Source organism: Haliotis rufescens, unplaced genomic scaffold (genome assembly GCF_023055435.1).
Source record: "Haliotis rufescens isolate VD_foot unplaced genomic scaffold, xgHalRufe1.0.p SCAF_15, whole genome shotgun sequence".
In the NCBI taxonomy this organism is placed as follows: domain Eukaryota; kingdom Metazoa; phylum Mollusca; class Gastropoda; order Lepetellida; family Haliotidae; genus Haliotis; species Haliotis rufescens.
Window position 1 is genome coordinate 7317705 of NW_025963835.1, and position 23459 is coordinate 7341163.

The following is a 23459-nucleotide window of genomic DNA, read 5'->3' on the forward strand; positions in this document are numbered from 1 at the left end:
ACATGCCCTGGACTCACTTGGCTCCATAACTTCACTTATGAAATGATGACTCCATCTCTCCGATCAGCAACTTCTCACAATGTTTTCACTCATGGACAGTGATGAGTGTAATTTCATTGGGTGGCTGTTCTTAGCACTGCATATTTCTTATCTGATTCAACGCTGTTATGGTGAACAAGTCCAAGTACATATACGTTTTTATTCCATCATTAACATTAAACTAAGGATTTTTTAACAAATGGCTTAGAAAAGGTTATTACTGGTCAGCATACATCCTTTTTGTTGGGCAATTATTAGAAAAAAATTACCATTGCTAACCAGATGATGATTTGTAAGTTGATAAAATAAGGGTTAGACCCACAAACTTCAGAAGCTGCAGGCCCTGACTAAACTCTTCAGGCCCTCATGTAAAAACCTGCAGCTTCTTGTGACAAATAAATTCAACATCTAAATTTACAGCAGGCCATAAGGACCCATACAAATTTGAAACTATGTCCTCACACAAGATCGACCTGCCACGGGCCTATGGGCAGGCGCTTATTGCAAACACTGGTCAAACATGAACCTCTTGCCTTGACAATATCATCAGATGTTGGATAGAGACAGAGACTGTCCTCTCACACTGATATATATTACATGTAATTAGATGTGATTAAGTTGCAAGTGTTTCCATGGAAGAGGAATGTGTCCTTAAGTTGAGATGCTAGTGTGGACAATCTGTAGAGACAACCTCAACTCTGTGTACTTCTCCTGCAATTGATGACATATTGACTCATGCAGGGAGTTGGATGTACCCCTCAAATATGCGATCATGTTATCTCTTGTCCTTTGACCTTTGAAAGATATTGAAATGACTTCAAATTAATATCTTCTTTATGTTGTTGTAAGAGTCTAAATGTCACTGACCAGTTAATTTGACTTTTATGCAAATAGTGTCAATTTGAAAGCTGGAATGTACTTAACCTGTCAGTACTGACAGAGGACTAAAGTGCTAACTGAGAGTGGATTTGAAATCGTCAGTCATGAGATTGGGTATTTATAGCAAACAATGCCCTGCAATTGGGATAGAACTAGTCAAACTTCAGATTGGGAGGCTGATGACCAGTGATAACAGATGGTGTAGCATTTTCTGTGCAATTACAGCCACTAGCAGGGAGGAAATACACAAACATGTTGAGCCACATTTTGTTTTAAATAAGGGGGCATGGGTGGCCCAGTCGTTTAAGACACTGGTGATTCCCTGTGCAAAGTTGCGTCCCTTGGGCACGCCAGAAAACTATGATTGTGAGTTCGAATCCTGGTTCGCCCCGATTATGTTTCTAGGTTTGTCAGCACCATACCCATGCTTGTGGGTTTCACCGAAGTGGTAAACGTCTGAGACCTGCATCACTTTGGGCTTTCCTCCCACATTAAGCTGACACGCTGTGATATAACGGGAATACTCTGAAAAGCGGTGTTAAACCCAACTCACTCATTCACTCTCTGCTTTAGATATGCAATTTAGCCAAAAGTTGCATGTTGCTTTCTGATTAGTCAGTCTCACAGTCCCTGAACCACATTATTTTCCCTTCAGCCCAGCCCTGTCAGTAATTATAAAATCTTCCATCTTTTTGGGGATCCTTTTCAATTAAATGGAGTTATTAGTTTCTTTCAGAATTATATGTTTTCAGAGACTAAGCGTAAGTCTATTTTCTGATATATGACAAAGTTTCTTGGTAATGTTTGTACACAGATAACTTATGAATGGTACATTTACACTGTGCATAGATACTGAATTAGATCTGTTTATGAGAAGTGGGATGCCTGTGTCCAATATCCGGTGTAGAAGATATTTCATGTTCATATCAGGCATAGGGTACTTGTCATGTATATTACAGCCTTAGATACCACCACTGGTCATATAGCAGCAGCTGTCTAAACAGCCTTGATAACTGGCAGTAGTGGGTATAGGGCTTCCCATTACAACCTATAGCTGTCACAGCTTGTTGTAAATCACCAGATCTATATATAAGACACACTTTTTGCACAACATAAATGTATGTGAGTCATTTGGTATGATGAAAATATCCACAGACATCCTGTTAGACTAAATGAGGCAATGAATATTTTTTCTGGAATATTTTATACTGAAATATTTAGTTAAAGAAATAGTTAAGAGAATAGCAAGCCACTTTTGACAGAGTTTATGTATATTTCTGTCATTGAAGTGCCAAGTCCATCGGAGGTATGTGGTTGCCTCCAAGGGACATACATACCGTGACAATCACCTGCCTCTATGCCATATTGAAGTGTGATGTGTAGCGAATAACATGGGTTAATCAAGCCTGAAGCATCATTCATGTATTTCTATGACCCGAAACAAACAGTCTCTTTGCCGATCATACCTACACTTTGTCCGTCTCTACACTACACAGGGTTGACTTAATCTGTTTGACTTACATTTTTAAAATCATCAGTTGCACTGTCACTTCAATCTGTTGTAGCCTCTGAAATAGCTCTATGTCCCTTTTGTGAAATGTCAACATGTTCAAAGTTGTTTTCACGAGATTTATGTTCAAATTTATTAAAGACCTTCAACAGGTTGTTGAGGCCGATCGTAAACCCATAGTCAATTTGAACATGTATGAAATCTCTAACTCAACAATACGTTTTGTAATTGTTATATTTTTGCTGGCTAGAAATTCCGGAATGTGATGCAATATCCTACTGTAGAATGTTGCATTAGCTGACTGCTTCATGGTTGAAATGGACACGAGTTCTTACTTCACCTGGCTCATTATAAAAACACATGAGTGTCTGGGTTTTCCTAGTGCCGCTGTTACTGTGGGCCTCAGTTAAAAGCGGCGTTAAACCCAACTCACTCACTGTGGGCCTCCCAGCAGTACACACATAGCTTATCTCATGCAATATACCAGTCGATGTATGTCCAATTTCATTTTCACAGAGGTGTCCAAGTACTTTATAATGACAAGCCAAGTACATTACTAGGATAGGTGTATGTATTCCTAACAAGAGATCCGTTAGGCCAGTGTTCCTGTGTTAGAGAGTTTGAAATAGACAAGCACTTGTTTTGTGTTGGCCTAAAATAGATATATACAGCAGAGCTTCATAGATGTTCATTCATTCTAAACAGCTGGTTTCTGTTGCATTAAGACTGCTGTGATAAGCTGTTTATGATAAACTGGATTAGCGTTCACCTCAAGGAAAGGGCTGCTTGATAGCAAGTGTTGCTCAGGTGTTTGCTGGGACAATGTGTACTAGCCAGGAAAGAAAAGGAGAGAGAAAAAAAAACCCTTGGGATAAACTGGCCAAGCCTTTGTGTACAAAGGCAATGAAAGACGGGACGTAAATGACTTGTGTTTGCAGATTCTTGACCCTTCTGTGACCAGGAATTTCTGATAAGAGACTACACTAACTTTACAGTGGATCTCAGCCAGGGATTACTGTGTGTAGTTGAGACATGTTGGGTGTAGCCACTTCTTGATCATGTGCTGCTTATTTCATGAAATGGGGCACTTTGGAGTAACTTATTGCTGGTTGATAGGTGTGTGCTGATATTAATTTATAGATGGAATTTACGTAATCTCTGTTGGGACTGCGGCCTCTTCAAGACTGACATCTCAAACACACGTTGAATCGGTTTGTGTTGAAGTTGCTATTTAACATAGACTTCACCTATATTTGACTGTTTGATTTGGCCAGTGTTGCTGCACATGTACAAAGATTGAGGGTAATCTCTATGATGTGCTGTCTCTGTGTATACCAGCAGTAGATTCTCCAGGATTTGCACACTGTCATGTACATATGAAGTCCCAGTTGTGAAGTTATGGCCAGAAATTTAGCTGCCTCATATGACTGTTCACATGCTGTTTACTTAAGTGTGCTAGTTTTGTCACTTTTTGCTATGGCTTGCTCCAGTCAGGATGCATGTGGCTTGGTGTACAATTAGGATTGCTGATAATATCTGAAGCCCTTGTAACTCTTACAGGCTGAGATTTTGGGGGAGATTATGTGCTGCTCAAGGGAAAATATAACAGTGGACCTTTATAATTAGCAGAGGATCGCAACGGTCCGTGCTGGACAGTCATCTTTTGCAATTTCAATTTCTTTTTTTCTGAGTAAAAACTATATATCTTCTTGAGGATGGCAACAGGCTATGAGAAGAAGGAAAAAATGACCAGAATTGTCGTCATGATGATCACACTTAATCAACCTGTTTGCTCAAGTACAGATATTTTTTTGCTGTAAGATTCGCAGTATACTGGATTTCAAGTTTCAATGTGTCTGTGTTAGTGATCATCTGTCCTGGTGTACACCTGTGGTATTCCCTGTAGCTAAGTGTGTGACTGTGACAGACATGGAGCACCTCTGTTTGTACCTGCTGGACCTGGTGGTGATGGCTGCACTAGCTGGGGTAAGTGTCAGGAGCACACAGTAGCAGCTTGTGCCACCTTGTTATTTCTGGTATAAGCACAATAAGCATGTACTCACAATATTTGCCAAACATATCGTCATGGTTATTCAATAATTATGAAAATATAATAAAAAGATAGAATCCTTGAACAGACATATTCTGGATTCTGAATTAGATGTAAGAGATATATTTCAAAGTTTCCTTCTGCATGTTCTGTGTGGAATGTTCCTGTTAAAGAACATGACAGGTATGGTAGGTTTAGATGACTTTCAAATGATATTGATATTGTGAATAGAATGAGGCATTCTAAAATATATTTTCCCCATTTGTTCTTCTATTTCAATAAGAATGTAATTATGTTAATAGTCAATTAGCAGTTTTCAAAGACAAACTAGGAATTCAAAAGAAATTACAGCATGGGACATCGAAGATGGTATTATTCACAAACACATGTGAACTTGTCATCGGCTGTCACACATGGATGTTCACTCTGGGCTGTAATGTGGCCCTCAGTAGGTGGGTGGGTGTGTGCGATCTGTCAGATCTATCACCATGTTGCATGTTACCAGGTAATCTGCATGTACCTGCAGTCTATTGGCTGTGTAACATAGCATAAGCAATTGATTCATCGTGGGTGTAAGGCTGCTGCATGCTGCATGCTGATGATTTATACCTGTGTGTCACACATAGGTAAGGGTATCTCACTCGCAGTATAATTGATTAACTGCATTGTTCTATCTTTTGCTGGATCAGCATATTCCTCTTGTATATGTCATTACACCTGTATCCAACAGTTCCTCAGCTTTACACTAAACTTTCCAAATCCAAATCCAAATGTGTAGGTAAGTGCTTGGTATATGACATGAATTGAGAGGAGTTCGGACCAACTTACGTAATGTTTTATTATCAGAATAGGTATGTTGTACCTATTGAACATGTCATTTAAAACTGAACTGTAGCTTATTAAAGAAATAAATAACGTGTGGGCGTTGTTTATCGTACAATAATTTTTTAATTTGAACTTTACATGATATAGGGCTTTTCCACTGGACGAGAGGTCAGTCACATGACCGCGAAATTAACGTTGATAAGTGTATGAACGACACAATTTGACGTTCATACTTTTTTCACGAGCCTTTGTTCTTGAAATGACAAGAACACTGATGGACTACTTCCACATTCCTGGGGAAACCCCTGGGAATTCCCCACTTCGTATACATACAGGAGTATTCTTTCTGATCATTTCGACCCTTTAATCTTGAACTCAGCGTTTTAGTATACATTGAGAAACGTCAGAGTTTGATCGTTCACGTATATCCTCGCTATGACCCATCCAAGTGAAAACGAAGAAATGCGCATCCGATCTATCGTAGTATCAACTCAACGCAAGCTCCGACGTTCATACAGTTTGTCCCTCACTCTATGAAGATTCATCATACTCCAATGAACTCACACCAAGTGTCTGTCAATTCTTAAATAAACACTGCAGGGAGAATAAACCATGAACCATAATAAACCTCCAGTGTCGTTATCCTTTTGTTCTCCAGTTGGGTTAAATCTCATAAACAGGGATGTTATAATATTCCCAGGATTATGTCTAATCCCCGTATTTCATATAACATGCCAGGGACTTTATTAACACAACTTCCGTTTAGATTGTAAAGTATGAATGTTTCTTGCTAGAAATTTGTTTTGCATTTGAACACAATGTGATGAAATGTAAAATCAAATGTCAAATGTTTTCTTTATATTCCCGAGGATCGAACACGCAACCTTCGTTTTTGTAGCCCAATGAGTGTACTACTAGGCTACAGGGGCGCTGATAAATCACAATGCTTTTAAGAATGTCTTACTCACGTTTCCTAAGGTTCATGGAAAGTATGTTTGAAACATAAGTATGTTGATAAATGTTGTTTTAAGTTTCTTTTTTCAGTTTATAAGTAAGATGAAACACTTCCCCTCATGGTTTTATTATATCTAAAACCCTTTTCCTTGGGCTAAGACCTTGGGGCAGACACCCCTTGGTTTTATTCCAGGGATGCAGGTTTTTAATATCATAAAAACCCTCGGACTTGCTTTATCCTACACATAAACAACGACCATGAGTCGTTTATTTCTTATATGAGATAGCAACATTTTTTAAGTTACAAAATCCCTGAGGATGTTAGTAAAATTTACATTAGCTTTGAAAGTATTTACCCATATTCATATAATGAAGACTCCCTGAATACAATCCAAGGGCGGCAATGTCGGACAAGCCCATTTTATGAACAGGGGTTTATGTATGTTTTTCTTGAAAATTCTCACACTTCTCACGGCGATTACCTTTCCCTCGTCTTGCCTGTACATATAAACATTCTTATGGCTACATGCATTGCCATATACCAGTACTAGAGTGTAGCTTATATCAGTTGTATATGGATTTAATAACTGACGTCAACTGACATTAATGTCAATATATATTATTATACAGAGACCGAAATCTATTCTGTAATCTTATTACTGTCAGGAGAGTAAATTTGTTATGATTCTATGTAGCTGTGATGTGAGACAGTGATTACTTCCATACATCCTTCCCACTTCTCCTAGTCCTGTTGGTTCCACCCAAGTGTGCAGGCCTTGGTTGGTCCTGTTAGGCAGTAGCAGCTACAGTGGCTGCTTGAGAAGGAAGCAGTGGATGGATTTGCCTGCAGGAAAGTGGGTCGTACTTTAGTGGCATCAATTCCCAGCTTGTGACAAGAATGTTATAGGATTGTTCTGGGGCTGGTCATTCTTCCATCATGTCTGCCAGGAGAAGTGCTAAAGTAGGTGTGGTGGAGACGACCAGGAGGACCCCTAAAGTAAGTGGACAGGGTGGAAGGGGCCGACGGGGTGGGGAGAAGAGGGTACATGGCTGTGTCATAGGCATTCACATGCTCAGTGGCATCATGTGCCGTGGATTTGAAACTGTCCATATGTATATAGCGTACATTGTAATGTGTATCCTGGAGTCTGGAGTGTTGGTTGAACTATTTGTTTCAAACATCATTGAGAGAGTTTGTCACTTGTTTGTGGCATTGTTTCTTATATGTTGTATATAAATTTAGTTTCTGAGTGGTAGTGAAGGTTTATGATGTGTAAGGGTGCACTTAGTGACACTGTGGGACAATTGAGCTGAAACGTGGGCAGGGAAACCTGGTGCGGGGAAGCAAACAGAGTTTTATTTGTGTGTTTAGTAATGTGTAGATGAAAAAACTTCCCCAGTTAAACTAAGTACTTTCCTGCCTTGTTTCCAAGTTCTGATAAACTGTCTGTACATGGTTTAGTTCCTAAAGGTGTCAGTCTGTAGACTATTGCTATGTCACTGGTAATGATTGTGAGTCATAACTGTTTCAAGCCAATACTCCCAACATTATTCTCTACTGGTCATGGTCTGATGTTTGATGTGATGATTATACTCAAGTGTTGGAGTGACATTTTCAGTAGGCTCCCCACTGACTTCATGCTTGTTTCCTGTGTAATTGTAATAATTGTAAGACTGTATGTTTCATCAATAATGTTTTTAGCTCATCCTCACTGAAAGTCTGTTTGCCCAGTGTGTGTTGTAAATGTTATCTCTTCAGAAACCACTGGACCAATGAAACTGAAACGTCACATGCTAGTTCCTACCAATGACACCCCAAGAGGTTCAAATCCAATTTTCTGCCATGGCAGCCATATTGTTAAAACCTTTTTATGGCCATTACTCAGACATATTTTCAAAAATGGAATGAAAATTGGTATTTGTGTAGTTCGTTGTGGGGCTCATTTTTTTGTAATATTTTACATTTTGAACTTGTCTTGACTTTTTCAGTTTGACCACCTGCCTTGCCAAATGCATTTCCACTCATTTCTTCTTTTCTAAAATTGACAGACTGACAAAGCTGACTTGGGCACTTATGTTTCTCTGTACATATTTCATAATACTTTACACATAATGATACTTATCTCACAATACTTTACACATAATGATACTTATCTCACAATACTTTACACATAATGATACTTATCTCACAATACTTTACACATAATGATACTTATCTCACAATACTTTACACATAATGATACTTATCTCACAATACTTTACACATAATGATACTTATCTCACAATACTTTACACATAATGATACTTATCTCACAATACTTTACACATAATGATACTTATCTCATTATACTTTACACATAATAATACTTACCGCCTGATACTTTACAGTTACACATGCATGTAATACATACCTCACAATACTTTACACATAATGATACTTACCGCCTGATACTTTACACATAATGATACTTACCTCATGATACTTTATAAGCCCCATATTTATCTCATGATACTTTATGTATCTTGGTACTTACCACACCATACTTTACACATCTTCATACGTATCTCACAATGCTTTATGTATAACAGACCGCCTCCGTGGTCTAATGGTAGAGCGTCCGCCCGGAGAGCGGAAGGGCCAGGGTTCGATCTCCTGCCGCGTCATACAAAAAGACGTTAAAAGATGGTACTTGTTGTTGCCCTGTCTGGCGCTTGGCATTAAGGGGCTAAAACAAGGACTGGTCGGCTTGGAGTCAGTATACTGTGTCTGAGTGGGGTATTCATGTTAAACTGCGGCATGGTATCTCAGTGTGCTAGCACAATAAACTCGGCATCAGTCCGGACTAGTACAAGAAGCCACACACACACACATATACGTGCATGCATGTCGCTATAAAAGTGACATGACGTTAAATCCCATTTCAACACCTTATGTATAACAATTCAAGTTATCTTTGTGTGCATCTGTTTAGTTACATCCTTATGGGATCAGGTGGTCAGACTTACAAACAAACAAGCAAACAAACAAACAGACACACATCCTTATGGATGACAAACATAATCTCTATTGATGCATACTGCTTACATATGTCCAGTGTAGGAGGGTGTCTCATTCCCACATATATATTGATTCATTAAACACCAACCCTTCACTGATGAAGATATGTTACAATGTAAGAAATTGTTATTAAAAAAGAAACGCTCTATAGAAAAACTAAACTAGATTCTTATGCATTTTACAATTTTGTTAGCTTACCAAGACCAAAGGACTTGTGAATGAATCTCAAAATCTGCTTGTCATGCATGCACTGTTTACCATTTTGCAATGTGTTTCTCTAGATTACTAGCCTGCTAGCCTTGGTCAGTTTGTGTACTGGTGAAGGTATCATCCTTAGACATTGTCCATATGAGTGCTTGTAAACATGCCTGTTCTTTAATTGTGAATTACAGCTGATTATTTGCCAAGACCTACTTCTGAATATGTGACCCTTGGAGACCTTGTACAGTTTCTGTAATGCTCATTAGCATGATTAGATTGGTATTAAAACAAACCACCTTATACAGCAAATTAGTGAAAGTGTCATGATTTTTCAAAACAATAACACTTTTTTCCACTTTATGGCTAATCATATCATTGATTGCAAACATGTTCAAACTAAGTGAACTGTCAAATGTGAACTTACATGTACCAGGTGAGTGACAGAGCTGATCTCTATTTGGATATAAATGGATGCATGTGTTTGTTAATATGTTTGTATATCCAGTAATGAACTGTTATGATTGTAAGTTTATACCTGTTTTCTGTGACAGAAATGTCTGCCAGGTGAGTGTGAAACGTATTGTACATTGTAGTGAGAGTGAGCAGGAGTGATTCCTGCTGACATCAAAGCTGGGCTTGACTTGTGTAGCTGCTTCCCTAACAATAGCACTGTCAGGCACTGCCCTCCAGCTTTGAAAAGTAAACTCATACACACCCCTGAAATAATGATAATGTAGTGTGGATATGAGTCAGCTGTCGACTATTTACATCTGACATTAACGTCCATGATTGGGGATATTTACATGCAGGCCCCAGTAATATGATACACAGCCAAGTGAAATTTACGCATTGTACCCAAATGAAAATAACATGGCAGGGAAAGTGAGTCATGTATTTATGAAAATTAATAAAGTGATACTGGCTTCTCCAAGCTGCTTAGTTCTTGCTTAGAAAAGTTACAACTTATGGATAATAACTTCTGGTTTATTGCATAAAACAAAGATTCAATGTAGATTCTTACACAGTTATCAAGCTGGATCGTTCACTCCAGCTTGATGACGGTAAGAATCTACATTGAAACTTTGCTATATGAAATGAACCAGAAGTTGTTATCCTTAAAGTTGTACGTTTTCTTATATACTCACCAACTTCCAGAATGCCAATCGAACAGTTAGTAAGTTCTTACTATTTGGTGTCTTTCAGAAGATGTGACATTAATATACTTACTTAATATTAGATGTACAGTGATATATTGACAGCTGACAAGCTGCTAGATAGATTGATCATGCTGACTTTTTTTCATATTCATCATCAAGTGAAGCATTTTCTTTTAGTACTTACAGATATATTAAAAGATGGCATTTTTTCTTTCTCTATAGTTTATTATTCATGTTGTAAATGATCTTGTTTTCTTAGTAGATTCTCTGTTTGTGATAGTTTTTATGAGATACTTTACTCTTGTAATCATTAAGACCATGACATAGTACAGACTATTTTCTGTACATTTTCACTTGAAGACAGCTCATGTCAACATGTTGTTTTTTGTGAATTTTGGCAGAGAATATTTTGATGAGTAAGAATGTGTACATGGTATAATATTACCATGATTATCTTGTTGCCATAATCACTGAATCTGTGAATGTGACAGGTGAATGTCAGTGCTTAAGTACCATTTTGTATAAATCTCTATTTTCAGTATGTATGATTACTCAAATCGTAATATGTTCCTGCTTGTTATGACATATGTAAATGACAAAACCTTATTTCCTCTCTTGTTCTATCTTGCAGGTTGTCCACACCAGCAGGATGAAGAAGCAGGAGAAGAACAGCACTGCAGCCAAAGCAGGCTCTGCTTCTAGCTCAGCTCCCTCCACCACCACAGCAGGACAGATGGGGATGAAGCAGTCCAAGTCCGACTCCACCTCACTCAGTTCCAAGAGTCAGGGAAAGGGGTCATCAAATCTAGCAGGCAAGTCGTATCTGAGCAAGAGCCATGAGAACCTCAGCAGCACAAAAAAGAAAATGACGCTACCTCCTGAAACTAGTAAACCCAAGCCAGCATCTGGAACCTCAAAGCCAGACTCTGCAAGGTCTTCTACAGAAAGAAACAAGGAAAATCTAGCCCTGAAAGAGAAGGAAAAAAATTCAAACTTTGCCAAACCAAAGGCAGGCAAAGCCCCGGTGGCTGCTGGAACTATACGCAAAGCGTCAAGCACACAGTCAATAGACAAAACATCCAGTGGAACATCAAGTCAGAAACCACAGCCTGTTAGTAATAAGTCACAGGCCATGAAACGTGCTCAAAGTACTCAGAATGTTAGTAAAGACAAACTGTTGAATAGGAAAAGGACATCTGCTCCTGCAGATGTTATGGCATATAATGCAGAACTGTTAGCTAATTTTGAGAAGGAGAAAAAAAATCTTGAAGCTAGGATATCAGAACTTACTAAACTTACAGAAAGCCGTAAAGCTGAGATTGAGAAATTTAAGTATGAGGTGAAGGCACTGAAGGAACTAATTCCTTCACAGGATGTGAGAGACGAGTTAGAGATGCTTCGAAATCAGAACAAGCATCTGCAAGATCGACTGAAAGAGCTTGGTATTCCTGTTGAACAGATCACAGACACAGAAAAGTTGTTACTCAAACAGACATTTGGTTCCAATAAATCTGTGGGTGGGTCTGAGTGTAACCTGCCAACTAGTGTAAGCTGTGATAGTTTGTCAACTGATGGTGCTAAGGCAGCTGCTCTGCCTGGTCATGTGGGAACACTGGAGAGATCAGCTTCTATGACTGCTTCAGAGCCAGGCTTCTCCTTGGCTGATCTATGTGGAACACCAGACCATCCCTCTGTTCTGTCTCTAGATCCATTGAACTGGGACAAACAGAGCAACAAGAGTCGGGACAGTGATGGGCTAAGTGAAATATCAGTCCAGTGCTTGACAGAACGGATTCTTCGCATGGAAGAAACCAACTACTGCACTACTGAAGAACTTCAAGCAACACTGCAGGAGCTGGGAGACCTGCAGGATGCAGTCAATGAGCTGACAGAGGAGAACGAGAGACTGACTGATGAGAAATCTGTTCTACTTGAATCCCTGTGTACCCAGACAGAAAAGCTGGAGACATCAAGGCATCAGGTAGAACAGCTTAAGAGTCTTCTGATTAGTGGCAGCCTGCCTGAGAAGTCAAGTAGAGAAGCTCATTTAGTGGATTTGTTGAAAAGTGCTCAAGAAGAAAGAGAGGAATTGCTGCGAAAACAAAATGAGATTGCAAATGCAATGCATTCAATGAGGTCAGAATATCGAGAAAACCTGGATGCAATTGATGCCATGCGTGACAAGATTCAACTGGGGGAAGATAAGATCAGCAGCTTGAATGCTGAGCGGGAGGCACAGGAACAGAGAATGATGGAGATAAAGAGTCAAGGAAAAAATGATGAGATTGAGATTCATCGACTCAAGACACTTCTTGAAAATGAGAAATCAAAAGTTCAAGAACTAGAACAGTTCAGGAAAGTAGTAGATAAATCTGACATGGAAGCTTTGTTAGATAATGCAAGACAGGAGAAAGACCGTGCTGAAGAGAGGCTTGCCAATATTCAGAAATCACTAGATCACAGTCGTTGTGAAGTGATGAAACTGAAGGAAATAATGTCCACTCGTGATGAAGAGATCAAAGTGGCCAAGAATAATGCTAAGACTCACATAAATGATCTTGACTATAAGTTGACAAAAATGGAAAAGGAAAGGACAGACATGCAGCAGCAGATGGAGGTGCTACGAGAACACATTGATACTCTGGAACAAGATTGTGAAAGATATCTTGAGGAACAGAAGACCTTCACTGAGAAGATCCAGGAACTCCAGGATGAGCTAAAGAAGACCCATGACACCAAGAGCGTGGCAGAAGCTCAGCTGTATGAAATCAGGAGCAGACATGAGGAGGAATCAGAGGAGTGGAAGCAGTTTCAGAAGGATCTACAGGTCGCTGTTGTCATTGCTAATGATTTCCGTACCGAGACTCAGGAAGGGATGGAGAAAGTAGTAACTGAAAATGCCACTTTACGTGAAAAATGTAAACATCTTGAAGCAGAGGTACGACGACTGAGATCTGATTTGGATGCTTTCCGTGCTCACAAAACATTAGAGGAGGAACCTAATACTCCTTTCTCAAAATCCATTTTCACTTCTGCTGAGCTGAAAGGGAAGATGCTGTGTACTGTGGATAGAGAACTTACAGCCCTGAGAGAAGGAAAAAAACTTGATCCACGCAGTCAGAATTTGTCTGTGAAAAGTTTAATCCAGTCCATTGAAGATCAAGTGAAGAGTGGTTGCTCTTCCATTCACTCCAGCCTTAATGGCTCCAGAAGGAACTCTAATTCAACAGATGATTCATTTAGTGCTATCCAGGAACTGTTGAAGTCTCCCACCTCGCCACAGGCTGAGACACCACTACAGAGTCCACAAGGAGAGTTCCCAATAAGGTCTGTCTTTCGGAAGGGAAGCGAAAAATCATCTTCTCACCAGAGACTTTCTGCCTCTGGATTAAATTACATAGACAAGAGTCCTGGGGATGCACCCAAAACACCACCTGCATTTGGACGTCCAGAGGGAGAGTTCACAAAGGTGTCACCAGCTATTTCCTCCATTCTACAAAACAGGGGACCACCTCGTAGAAACAGTGGAGCCAAGTGAGTATAGGGCTTTAATTGATGTTCAATCTGTTATGTGGCCATTTACTGGGTAAACAAAAATGGAAGCTACCATTGTTGTATATACATGAAACAGATACCAATTACAATATCCATGACTTGTTCAATATTTAACGTTAAAGACAGTGCCCATATTTAATTAATATCTATGTATATAAATGCAAGAAAGGACATAATGGATGTGAATATTTGTTGACTAAACAAAGTAGATTTAGAAATCTTAATATGTTTATCTATTTTCCATATATAAAGAAAATTAGTTAAGTACGTCTTGAAATTGTCTTCTTTTTTGTCTGCATAATAATGAAATCTCCAAAAATCTGTTTGTTTGTTCTGGGGATCTTGCAATTCCTGAACTCTCTGCACTATTCACTTGTCAAAGTGTCCAACAAGTTTGCGCTAAGGGTATGTGTTTGCGCTAAGGGCTGAGGAGGGGGGGACACAGCTGTGATCCAGTCACATGGAGGTTACTCCCGATATTGAACTGTTCACACAAGTTCTTATCTATTAGATGTTATTGATAACTGATAATTCAGTGATGTGACATGCAATATATTGTGCGCTGCCTGATACTTGAGCATGTTAATTCAGATAGGATTTCATCAAAAATCAAGGTTCTTGTCATTTTACAATTTGGTCAGGGTATACTGTTGAATGTTTTTGTTAGGTTAAGTCATATGTCAAACATATGAAACAGGAATATTAGGTTAAACATTTTTAATTATAATATTTTTTGTCTGCTGAATTTTCCATGATCAAGCACAAACGTTAACGTAAAAACCTGTTAATCTTTTAGTCAGTGTACATTGTGTATGTTAGTCCTTCATCATGACTAAGGAATATGAATGAATTTTTTTAAACCAAAATCAATCTTAAAAGTTGTTTGTTTGTTTAATGCCGCACTCAGCAATATTCCACCTATATGATGGCGATCTGTTAATAATCGAATCTGGATCAGACAATCATTGGGATATGATGACATGCATCAACCAAGTCAGTGAGCCTGACCACCTGATCCCATTAGTCATCTCTTACGACAATCATGGGTTGCTGAAGACAAATTCTAAAAAAATAAATCTTCAAAGCAAATCAGCGTCAGGAAAAATAAAACGACGAGAAATATATGTGTAACATATTACAGACTATATGTTAGTCATGGTGTATGTATGCAATCATAGTAAGTTTCCTTACTTGAAATGTCTGATCTACATTAGCATGATTAGTACTGAGAGTGTAAATATCTGGTGATACAGTATTGTATTATGATACGAGACCCACGATACAATACATCGATTTAAAACCCCTGTATTGTGATACATTCCACATGTGAATAATAAGAAACTGTTCAACCAATATACATATTCTCTTGTATTTCCCGGATTTGCTATAAATTGCATAACACTCTTAGTGCCCTCTAGCCTATATGTTTCTGCCCTACAATATCCAATCTTTGATCTCTGAAAGTTAAAAACAAATGATTCAGGGATTCACCTGCAAAAAGAAAAAAATAATCAACCTATAATATAAGAGTACTGTATCGGGTTACAAATTGTATCACACCCATAGTTTTGGGATACTATTGTATTGCAACCCCTACGTTTCATTACACCTTTAGTCTACATGCTTTGAAAGAATTATATTGTGCAAGTATCTGGTCACAGCTGTTGGCAGTAGCTGGGAGCTGCTTGTCAATATCGACAAGTTAGGTGTGATGTGACAATGTTGGGACTGTGTGTAGCAGGCTTGTTACAACGTGCTCCATGGTGGTAGATGTGTCACATGCCTCGACCTTCCCAGTACACAGTACACACATAACATAATGCTATCAGCAGAGTCCAATAGCAGTTTACCATGTTCACAGGCAGGATAAAACCAGACAAATGAGCATGGGTCATTTAGGTCATGTTCAACTATCCCTTCTATTCAACTATTAAAGTACTAGGTTTAAATTAAATGAATTTAGTTATGATTTTTCACTTACTTCTGCTGCTTAAGTCATCGCAGACTAGTGGTCTAGTGGCTTCTTAACCCAGCATTATTTCAGTTTTCCTAACATTTTATGATAACTACTTAGGCAATAAGCATTGATCGTTACTTTTGAACATTTGAAACTCCCAATACATGTAATTGCAAATCCAATACCTATGATAACCATGGTTAATCTGGATTCAAGCTACCTGTTTATTATGGTATAATGCTAGGAGTATTATTTAAATGGGTTCATTCCTAAGAAATAAATTCAGCTTGATAAAAAACAATTGGTTGCAAGTCCAAGCAAATTGCCACCCTATTGGTATATATTGACTTCCAGTTGCAAGATTCTATCCCCCTATCAGCAATAGAAACTAATAGCAGTCTTAGTCCACTTGTCCTTATAATGATAACATATAGCAAAACCTTTAAAAAGGGCAAATTTCTAGTCCTTGTGATACCTTAACTATTGGGCAGTTTGCCAAGGACTATAGGACCTGTGCGTGTCTCCCACTCCCTATGATGTGACTTGTGGTAGTGTATGTAGAATGTTGCACTGCTGGGACCACTAACACCATCTTCATTGGCTAGGAAATGTTCACTGGAAGCCACTGTGAAGTCATTGCTTTTCACCAATCTCAGGCACTAAAAGTTTTAACTACTGTTTTGATATTTTGTGCTACTGGTAATTCTCTCTTGTTTAGGTGGCCAACTTTTACTACAGTCAGCCTCAAGCTTTACTTAACTTGCTGGATACATTTAACGTGTATCGGGAACTATAGTGCTAGCCATTTTGAAAATGTCATAACAACAAATGTGTTTGATGACTTCCAGGTGGCCTCAGATTCTCATGGTATTACTCAGTGAGACTAAACTAAGTATGTAACTGTTTCAGTGTTGATTCGGAGAGGAAAGAAAATGCTTGCAAGGACCCACTGGCCTACCTGGCCAAGCAGATGGGAGGATCCAAACGCAATGCCCTCCTCAAGTGGTGTCAGCAGAAAACTGTGGCTTATTCCGTGAGTAGAGTCACACTAGTGTTTGATGAAGGGATTCATTTAATGCTTGTCTGCCCATGTTACAGATATTTAAGAAATAAGTATTTACCTATTTATTACTCTTCCAATCCTACCTTATTTAAATATAATACTCTATTATCTTGTAACCGCACTAGTATTGTAACTAAATGTGTTAAGTATATACTGGAAGCACTTGCAATCCGAAATACTGTCACTTAATACCCTCTGTCATCTGCCTCATACTGTATTTTTCAATGAGTATTTGTACGTGGGCCTATGGCCTTTATACTGAAATAAAGAATTGAATTGAATTGATGAAGGGATTTAAAACATTTTCTAGTTCTTTGAAGTAGAGGGATGGTACACTGATGCATCGGTGGACCACAGTGTTTTACTTCTAGATGCAAGTAATGATCACAGTCGTACACTAAGTGAAAAATATCGATTCTAACCTTAAATGTTTGCTTTTGTGACTGTTACGCCAAATACTAGTTAGTATTGAATATTAGTTGTGAAAACGTAAATATCCATACTTGACACTGCAAACTGTAAATCATCAGTATGTCAGGTATTTGGCCATCCTGTCTATGAAAGACGCACCACAAATAAGAGCATGTAAAGTATCGTGAGATGTATTGGATCGTGAGCAAGATATAGTGATACATATTAGATCTCACAGTTGGTGTATCATCCAAGCCCTAGTTATTGTTATCAGATGAGTATTTCAGCCTCCACTAATGCCTGTGATTGTATATTTCAGCATGTAGATATCACCAACTTCAGCAGCAGCTGGAATGATGGACTGGCCTTCTGTGCCCTGCTTCACTCCTACCTGCCAGAGCGCATCCCATATCAGGAACTCAACTCTGATGACAAGGTAGGTCTGTATGTGCAACAAACATACTGACAAGTTGGTAAGCCAGGCATGAGCTCAGAAGTACATGTACGTGTTTTGTCAGTTATTTCAGGATGGATGGTGGTCTCCAGACCAGATGATGCTCTTTGCTCTCTGTCTTAATGTATTGAGATTTGTAAGTGGCGTGTATATTGTTTGGCTCTTAATTACAGTTGACACACCATAAGTAATTCTTGCATTTGTCAGACAATCTGAATCATATTATGGTATGTGGGAAGCCATGATCTAAACTATTTACAGACTGCAGTCATATAGCTGGGATATTGCCAAGTGCAGTAAACAATATAAAAACAAACAAAAAACATACAGAAACTGTGTTATACTCAAAGACAATAGAACTGTGATATGATTCATTGGTAACATTCTTTTTTTTTTGTCATTTGCAGCGCCAAAATTTTAAACTGGCATTTGAAGCTGCAGAAAGTGTGGACATATCAACAAATTTGGTAAGAGAGGATTCTGACTGTGTCTCTAGTATCAACTGACATATTCAAACTCATTTACCCACCTAGAGTACTTTTGTGATTAATACAAATTGACTGATTATTTTTTGACAGGGGTACAAACTAAACAAAAGTTTACGAGCATGTGTAGTGAAAACATAAGAGAATCACCTAGAAAGTTGGAAATTCTACTAGTTTTGAAAAAAACATTTGTCAATAGCCAAACTGATACAGAAGAGCTGGCCAGTGCTTTTGTCTATCTCTTGTTTGATACACAAAGGAATTACTATGGGTATTGTAAATGATTAACTGTTCTCTGTTTCAGAACATCAATGACATGGTTGCCATGGAGAGGCCTGATTGGCAGGCCATCATGTCCTATGTTACCAACATATATAGGCATTTTGAGTTGGATGGCAAATCATAGTACACTTCCAGTAGCAAGGAATCAAGAGTGATCTCCCTTTGTCTATACTGTGCGGACCAATATTGTTATGCTGTGATGTCTTGTTAAATCATTTTTGCTTAAGACTAATTAACATTCACATATTTGAAACAAATGAGAAAAAAACAATAACTTTAGGTGGGTTGGGGGTCTTTTTTATCTGTCGTGTCTGTAAAATAATGCCTTGTCTTAGGACAGCTTTTATTTTTTATATAAGCTTTAAATTGTGATAATCTGTGACCATTGATTTGTTACATCTCTCTTATCTTCCTTTTTTTAAAAACACCACAGTAAAAGCTTTTGTTATTGTTTTTGTTGCTGCAGTATTATTTTTGAGATGTTGTATTTTAGGTATTATTGCTTCAGACATTCACATTTCAAATTGTATATTTTTCAGTGACATATATTTTTTATCATATGTTTTGACCAATGAGATTGGTATTATGACATTCTCAGTGTCCATGCAGATTTCACAACAATATATATAGAGAGAAATAAACCATCAAAATTGAAACCATATTAATTTCCCTTACCAAAACAATTAATTGAATGTTTGTTAAACATTTGGCTCAAATTAAAATATTTTGATTCAGTGTACATATGTTAAAAAAGTATTATTCTTGAGTTTCAAAAAGGACATACAACTGTGATGTAAGTGAATAAATTGCAACCCACCCTAAAAATACTGACAACTGCCTGTACATATTGATGTATATTTATACGAAACACTGTCTGTGTATGCCCACTTTGAGAAGGTATCTACTTTGATTGTTGACAGACATTGTGGTTCTGAAATACAGTGGCTATTGACTCTGTCCTGTTGACAGTATTCATTAGGGCAAGTGCCAGATAGGCCTTCATAGAAAAAAATTTCTGCTTGTATTTTCTGGTGGCATAGAAATATTGCTTTTAAGTTTGATGTCTGCATGTTATAAATATTATATTCTATTGCTAGTGCAAAATAATCAGTGCAATAATTTTTTGGGTTGTCTCCCTTTCATAATGAAGCCCCTTTTCTTTAATGACAATTTACAAGCTTCAGTCTCATTGATTACTTTTTGCTGTTTCCTGTCTACGCTGAAATGTTGCTGTTCTCGGATTCTTATAAATGGCTTTTCTCTTAGATGGGAGGCACCCAAATTACATGTGTCAATTTATTGATGTAAGCTCATCATCAGTATGTGTCATTTTACTAACAAGTCTAATACGGTTAATCTTACTCACTGATTGATGGCTTGCTATGAAAATACTCAGTATTGTCTTCACTTTTATTCAATTTCAAATAAGTAATTTGTTGCTGATAAGTAGATTGTCTAGCATGCCTATAATATGATGCGTGTATTACTGGAAGTGATAGTCAATAGTTACAGAGGAGAATGAAGTATACCAAACTGTATCAGTTTGTGCCGTTCATACAGTTCACAGAACACTGCATGCAACATTCAGACATGGTGCAGTTGACAAGTGTTCCTTTGATTCAGTAATAATCTCATAGTGGAATAGGAAACAGTATTACAGGTACAAAAGCTCAGAACGATGTCATTCTTGAAGGAAGATGTGCTAGACTGGATTGTCTTAGCTGTGGCAACCTTTTGGATGCTATAAACTTAATATTGAATGTTGTGCCATATCTATGTTTTTTCTCCTGAAACCTAGTTTATTTGGAACATTTCACGAATGACATGTAAAAAGTATTACAATAAGTCCTTTAAGTAATGGAACTGTATACATGACCTAGTTTATGGTGATAACCATGCTAATATAAAAGCGATGTACATGGGACCAATACATTTGCTTTCCAAGTACTTTTGTTGTTTTTCCAGCTGTCTGCCCAATGTTCATGTAATATTTCATGCCTTGGTCAAACTGGATTATCCAATACCTCCTCAACAGTGTTTGAAATAGAAACAATTGCCAGGCTGCCATCAGGACCCACAGACTTTAGAAGCTGCAGGCCCTGACTAAACTCTTCAGGCCCTCATGTCAAACACTGCAGTTTACTGTCACAAATAAATCAACATCTAAATTTACTACCAGCCATAAGGACACGTGCAAATTTAGAACTACAGGCCCAAACTGAGATCTACCTGCCATGGGCCTACGGTCAGGTGCTTATTTCGGACACCGCTCCTCAACATCTCCATTCTGTTATGATATATACCCTGTACATGTTGACCACAATAGCTTGTTACAGAAGTTGATGCCACCATCTCCATCTCGGACCATTTAACTTGCTTATGAGTTTGGAATCAACAACCTGTGAAAATACCTCTTCTGAACGTGAGTTCAGCATACATCTACACGCCTAAACATAGCCCCTAGAAACGAGCCGCAGTATAGTTAATCAGAAGATTATAATGAACATTTAGCTTGAAATGTTTCCCTGAGTATTAAGAGGGTGGGTGGAAGGGGTGCAGATTTGAGGAGAGATTATGTTTTTTATCTTCGACCTATAGAAATGTAAGCATTACTTTGAGTTGTACCACTTAGGCTTCCAAATGACAATTTTTGTATGAATGACAGATAATGATGTAATAGAAAGCACAAGTAGCTACTGATTCCAAATATTGTGATGAGGTGGAGGGACGTTTACCTTCATCCATTAGAGAATCTGTGCATATGGATATGTAAACTTTCAGAAACAAAACTTGCATTTATATATAACTGAAAGTAAGTGGTCATGTTGATGCTATATGTACCTTCATGACGATTGGGGTTAAAAAGGTTGTCGGGTAGATTGGGTTCATAGTTTCTCACCCTTCAAACTAGTGGGAAGTGAAATTAAACAGGCATGTCTATTTATGGCTCAACATAACACCCCCAAGTACTGTTTCAGAAATTTGACAACACTTAAATGTGAAATAAACAGTTTTATTCCCCGCTAGTATATTACTGTGTGAATGTCCAAGTTTATGAATGAGAATAACATCAAGCTTCCAGACCTGTGATTCTCCCTCATGCAAAGCCAAACTTGATGCTACAACATCTTTATATCCAGAACACTTTATGGTATAGGCTATCATTGTTTCATTAATGCTGAGACGCTTCCAAGCCAAATGACTACCAGAATAGACAATGTTGGTGTATGCTAAATGTTTTGAATGATGATCGTAGAATGTAGGTTTTATCAGTTGCACAAAGATGGTGGAATGTATAGAAAATGGTTTGAAATTTTACTTTGTGCTAGTTGACCAAAATGTTCTAGTCTCTTGTTTTATGCAAATGACAAAATTGTAAATACATAACTACATAACTACAATGGCAATATGTTGAAATTGATATCAAAACAAGACCATTTTATGCAGTGGATCTTTTGCAGTGAAATGTTAGTAATTGTGAAGTTTCATTAATTGAAATTAATTGAATCATAATGGAGAAACATAATGTGTGTGTTATTCCAATCAGTTAATTCTCTGTTTACATTATAGCAACAAATTGGTTTCTAACAACACTCCTCCACTGGTGGTTTGATTGAACAGACATGCACACTATGATCAACCACAGTAGGAAGAGTTGAGTCACAAGCATGTTGAGGGTTCCGGTTTCCATTTGTGGCTACATTTTAATGCTAATTATGTTAAATAAATTGAGGTAAGTTTTATCTAATTCTGTCTGTTACAGTTTTAAGAATAAACACATTATTGATGCATGGAAGTGTGGCTTGTTTGTGTGATATATACTGCAGTAACAAGGATCTTCACAAGCAGCTCAATTGCCAGATCGTCTTTTATTCATTATGTGTCCTTAGTCAATGTAAGTATAAATCATAATTGTTAGCATGTGTTATACATCAGTTTATGTTTTATTCAATCTTGTAATCTGTAGAAGTTTGACATAGAACAAGGTTTTGTGTGAAGCCCATTCCTAGTGTCCCCCACAATGATATTGCTGGAATATTGAAATATCACAGCTGTAAGGACTACTTTTTCCTTGAACTAAACACTAGGCAAACAGTGATATGTATTTCCTGTGGTTGGGCACCAACTCACACCCAGCAGCAAATGCTCAAGCATGACCAGTAGATATATACACAATTGTCTGAGTCCTCATTACCAAGGGTGTCCTGCTCAGTCCCCCAGTCAGGACTGCTAGTTCTCTGGTGCTGGAAACATATGGTCAGATAGAACTAGGGCAGGCTGGTTTTAGGTAAATGCAATTCTGAAGTATGCATATTGGCATCATATATGTCTATTTTCTCTTGTTTGTTTTTTGAGTGTTTGTACAAGAGAGTGCATGTAAATTCCATCTATCCTGGGAAATTCACCAGTCCATTAAAATCTTTTACTCCAATACCATACCTCTGCATGAAGATCTGACAAAAAACCCTCATTGAAGGTTAACTAGAAATTAGCCAATCAGTGTTGAGGCTTCTACAAAATGAAGTATTCAGACCGGCATTTCTGATTTCTGTACCTCAAGAACTAGAGGCCACATCAT

At 38.0% G+C, this 23459-nt stretch overlaps 1 protein-coding gene across 11 annotated transcripts in view; it reads left to right on the top strand.

Annotated features, from left to right (window-relative positions):
• LOC124128065 (cytospin-A-like) overlaps positions 1–22669 on the top strand; it is a 48372-nt gene extending 25703 nt beyond the window's left edge. For 8 of the 11 annotated variants that reach the window (XM_046491495.2, XM_046491493.2, XM_046491496.2 and 5 more), the window contains 5 exons: positions 11305–14207; positions 17095–17218; positions 17979–18095; positions 18521–18580; positions 18903–22669. In XM_046491495.2, the coding sequence (XP_046347451.1) occupies positions 11323–14207; positions 17095–17218; positions 17979–18095; positions 18521–18580; positions 18903–19004 (3288 nt within the window). In that variant the 5' untranslated portion in view covers positions 11305–11322 and the 3' untranslated portion in view covers positions 19005–22669. Of the gene's footprint in view, positions 1–3140; positions 4415–6976; positions 7255–10067; positions 10081–11304; positions 14208–17094; positions 17219–17978; positions 18096–18520; positions 18581–18902 lie in introns of those variants that run through there. The other 3 variants (XM_046491494.2, XM_046491491.2, XM_046491490.2) reach the window with 3 other exon arrangements.
• The last annotated feature ends 790 nt before the right edge of the window (positions 22670–23459 follow it).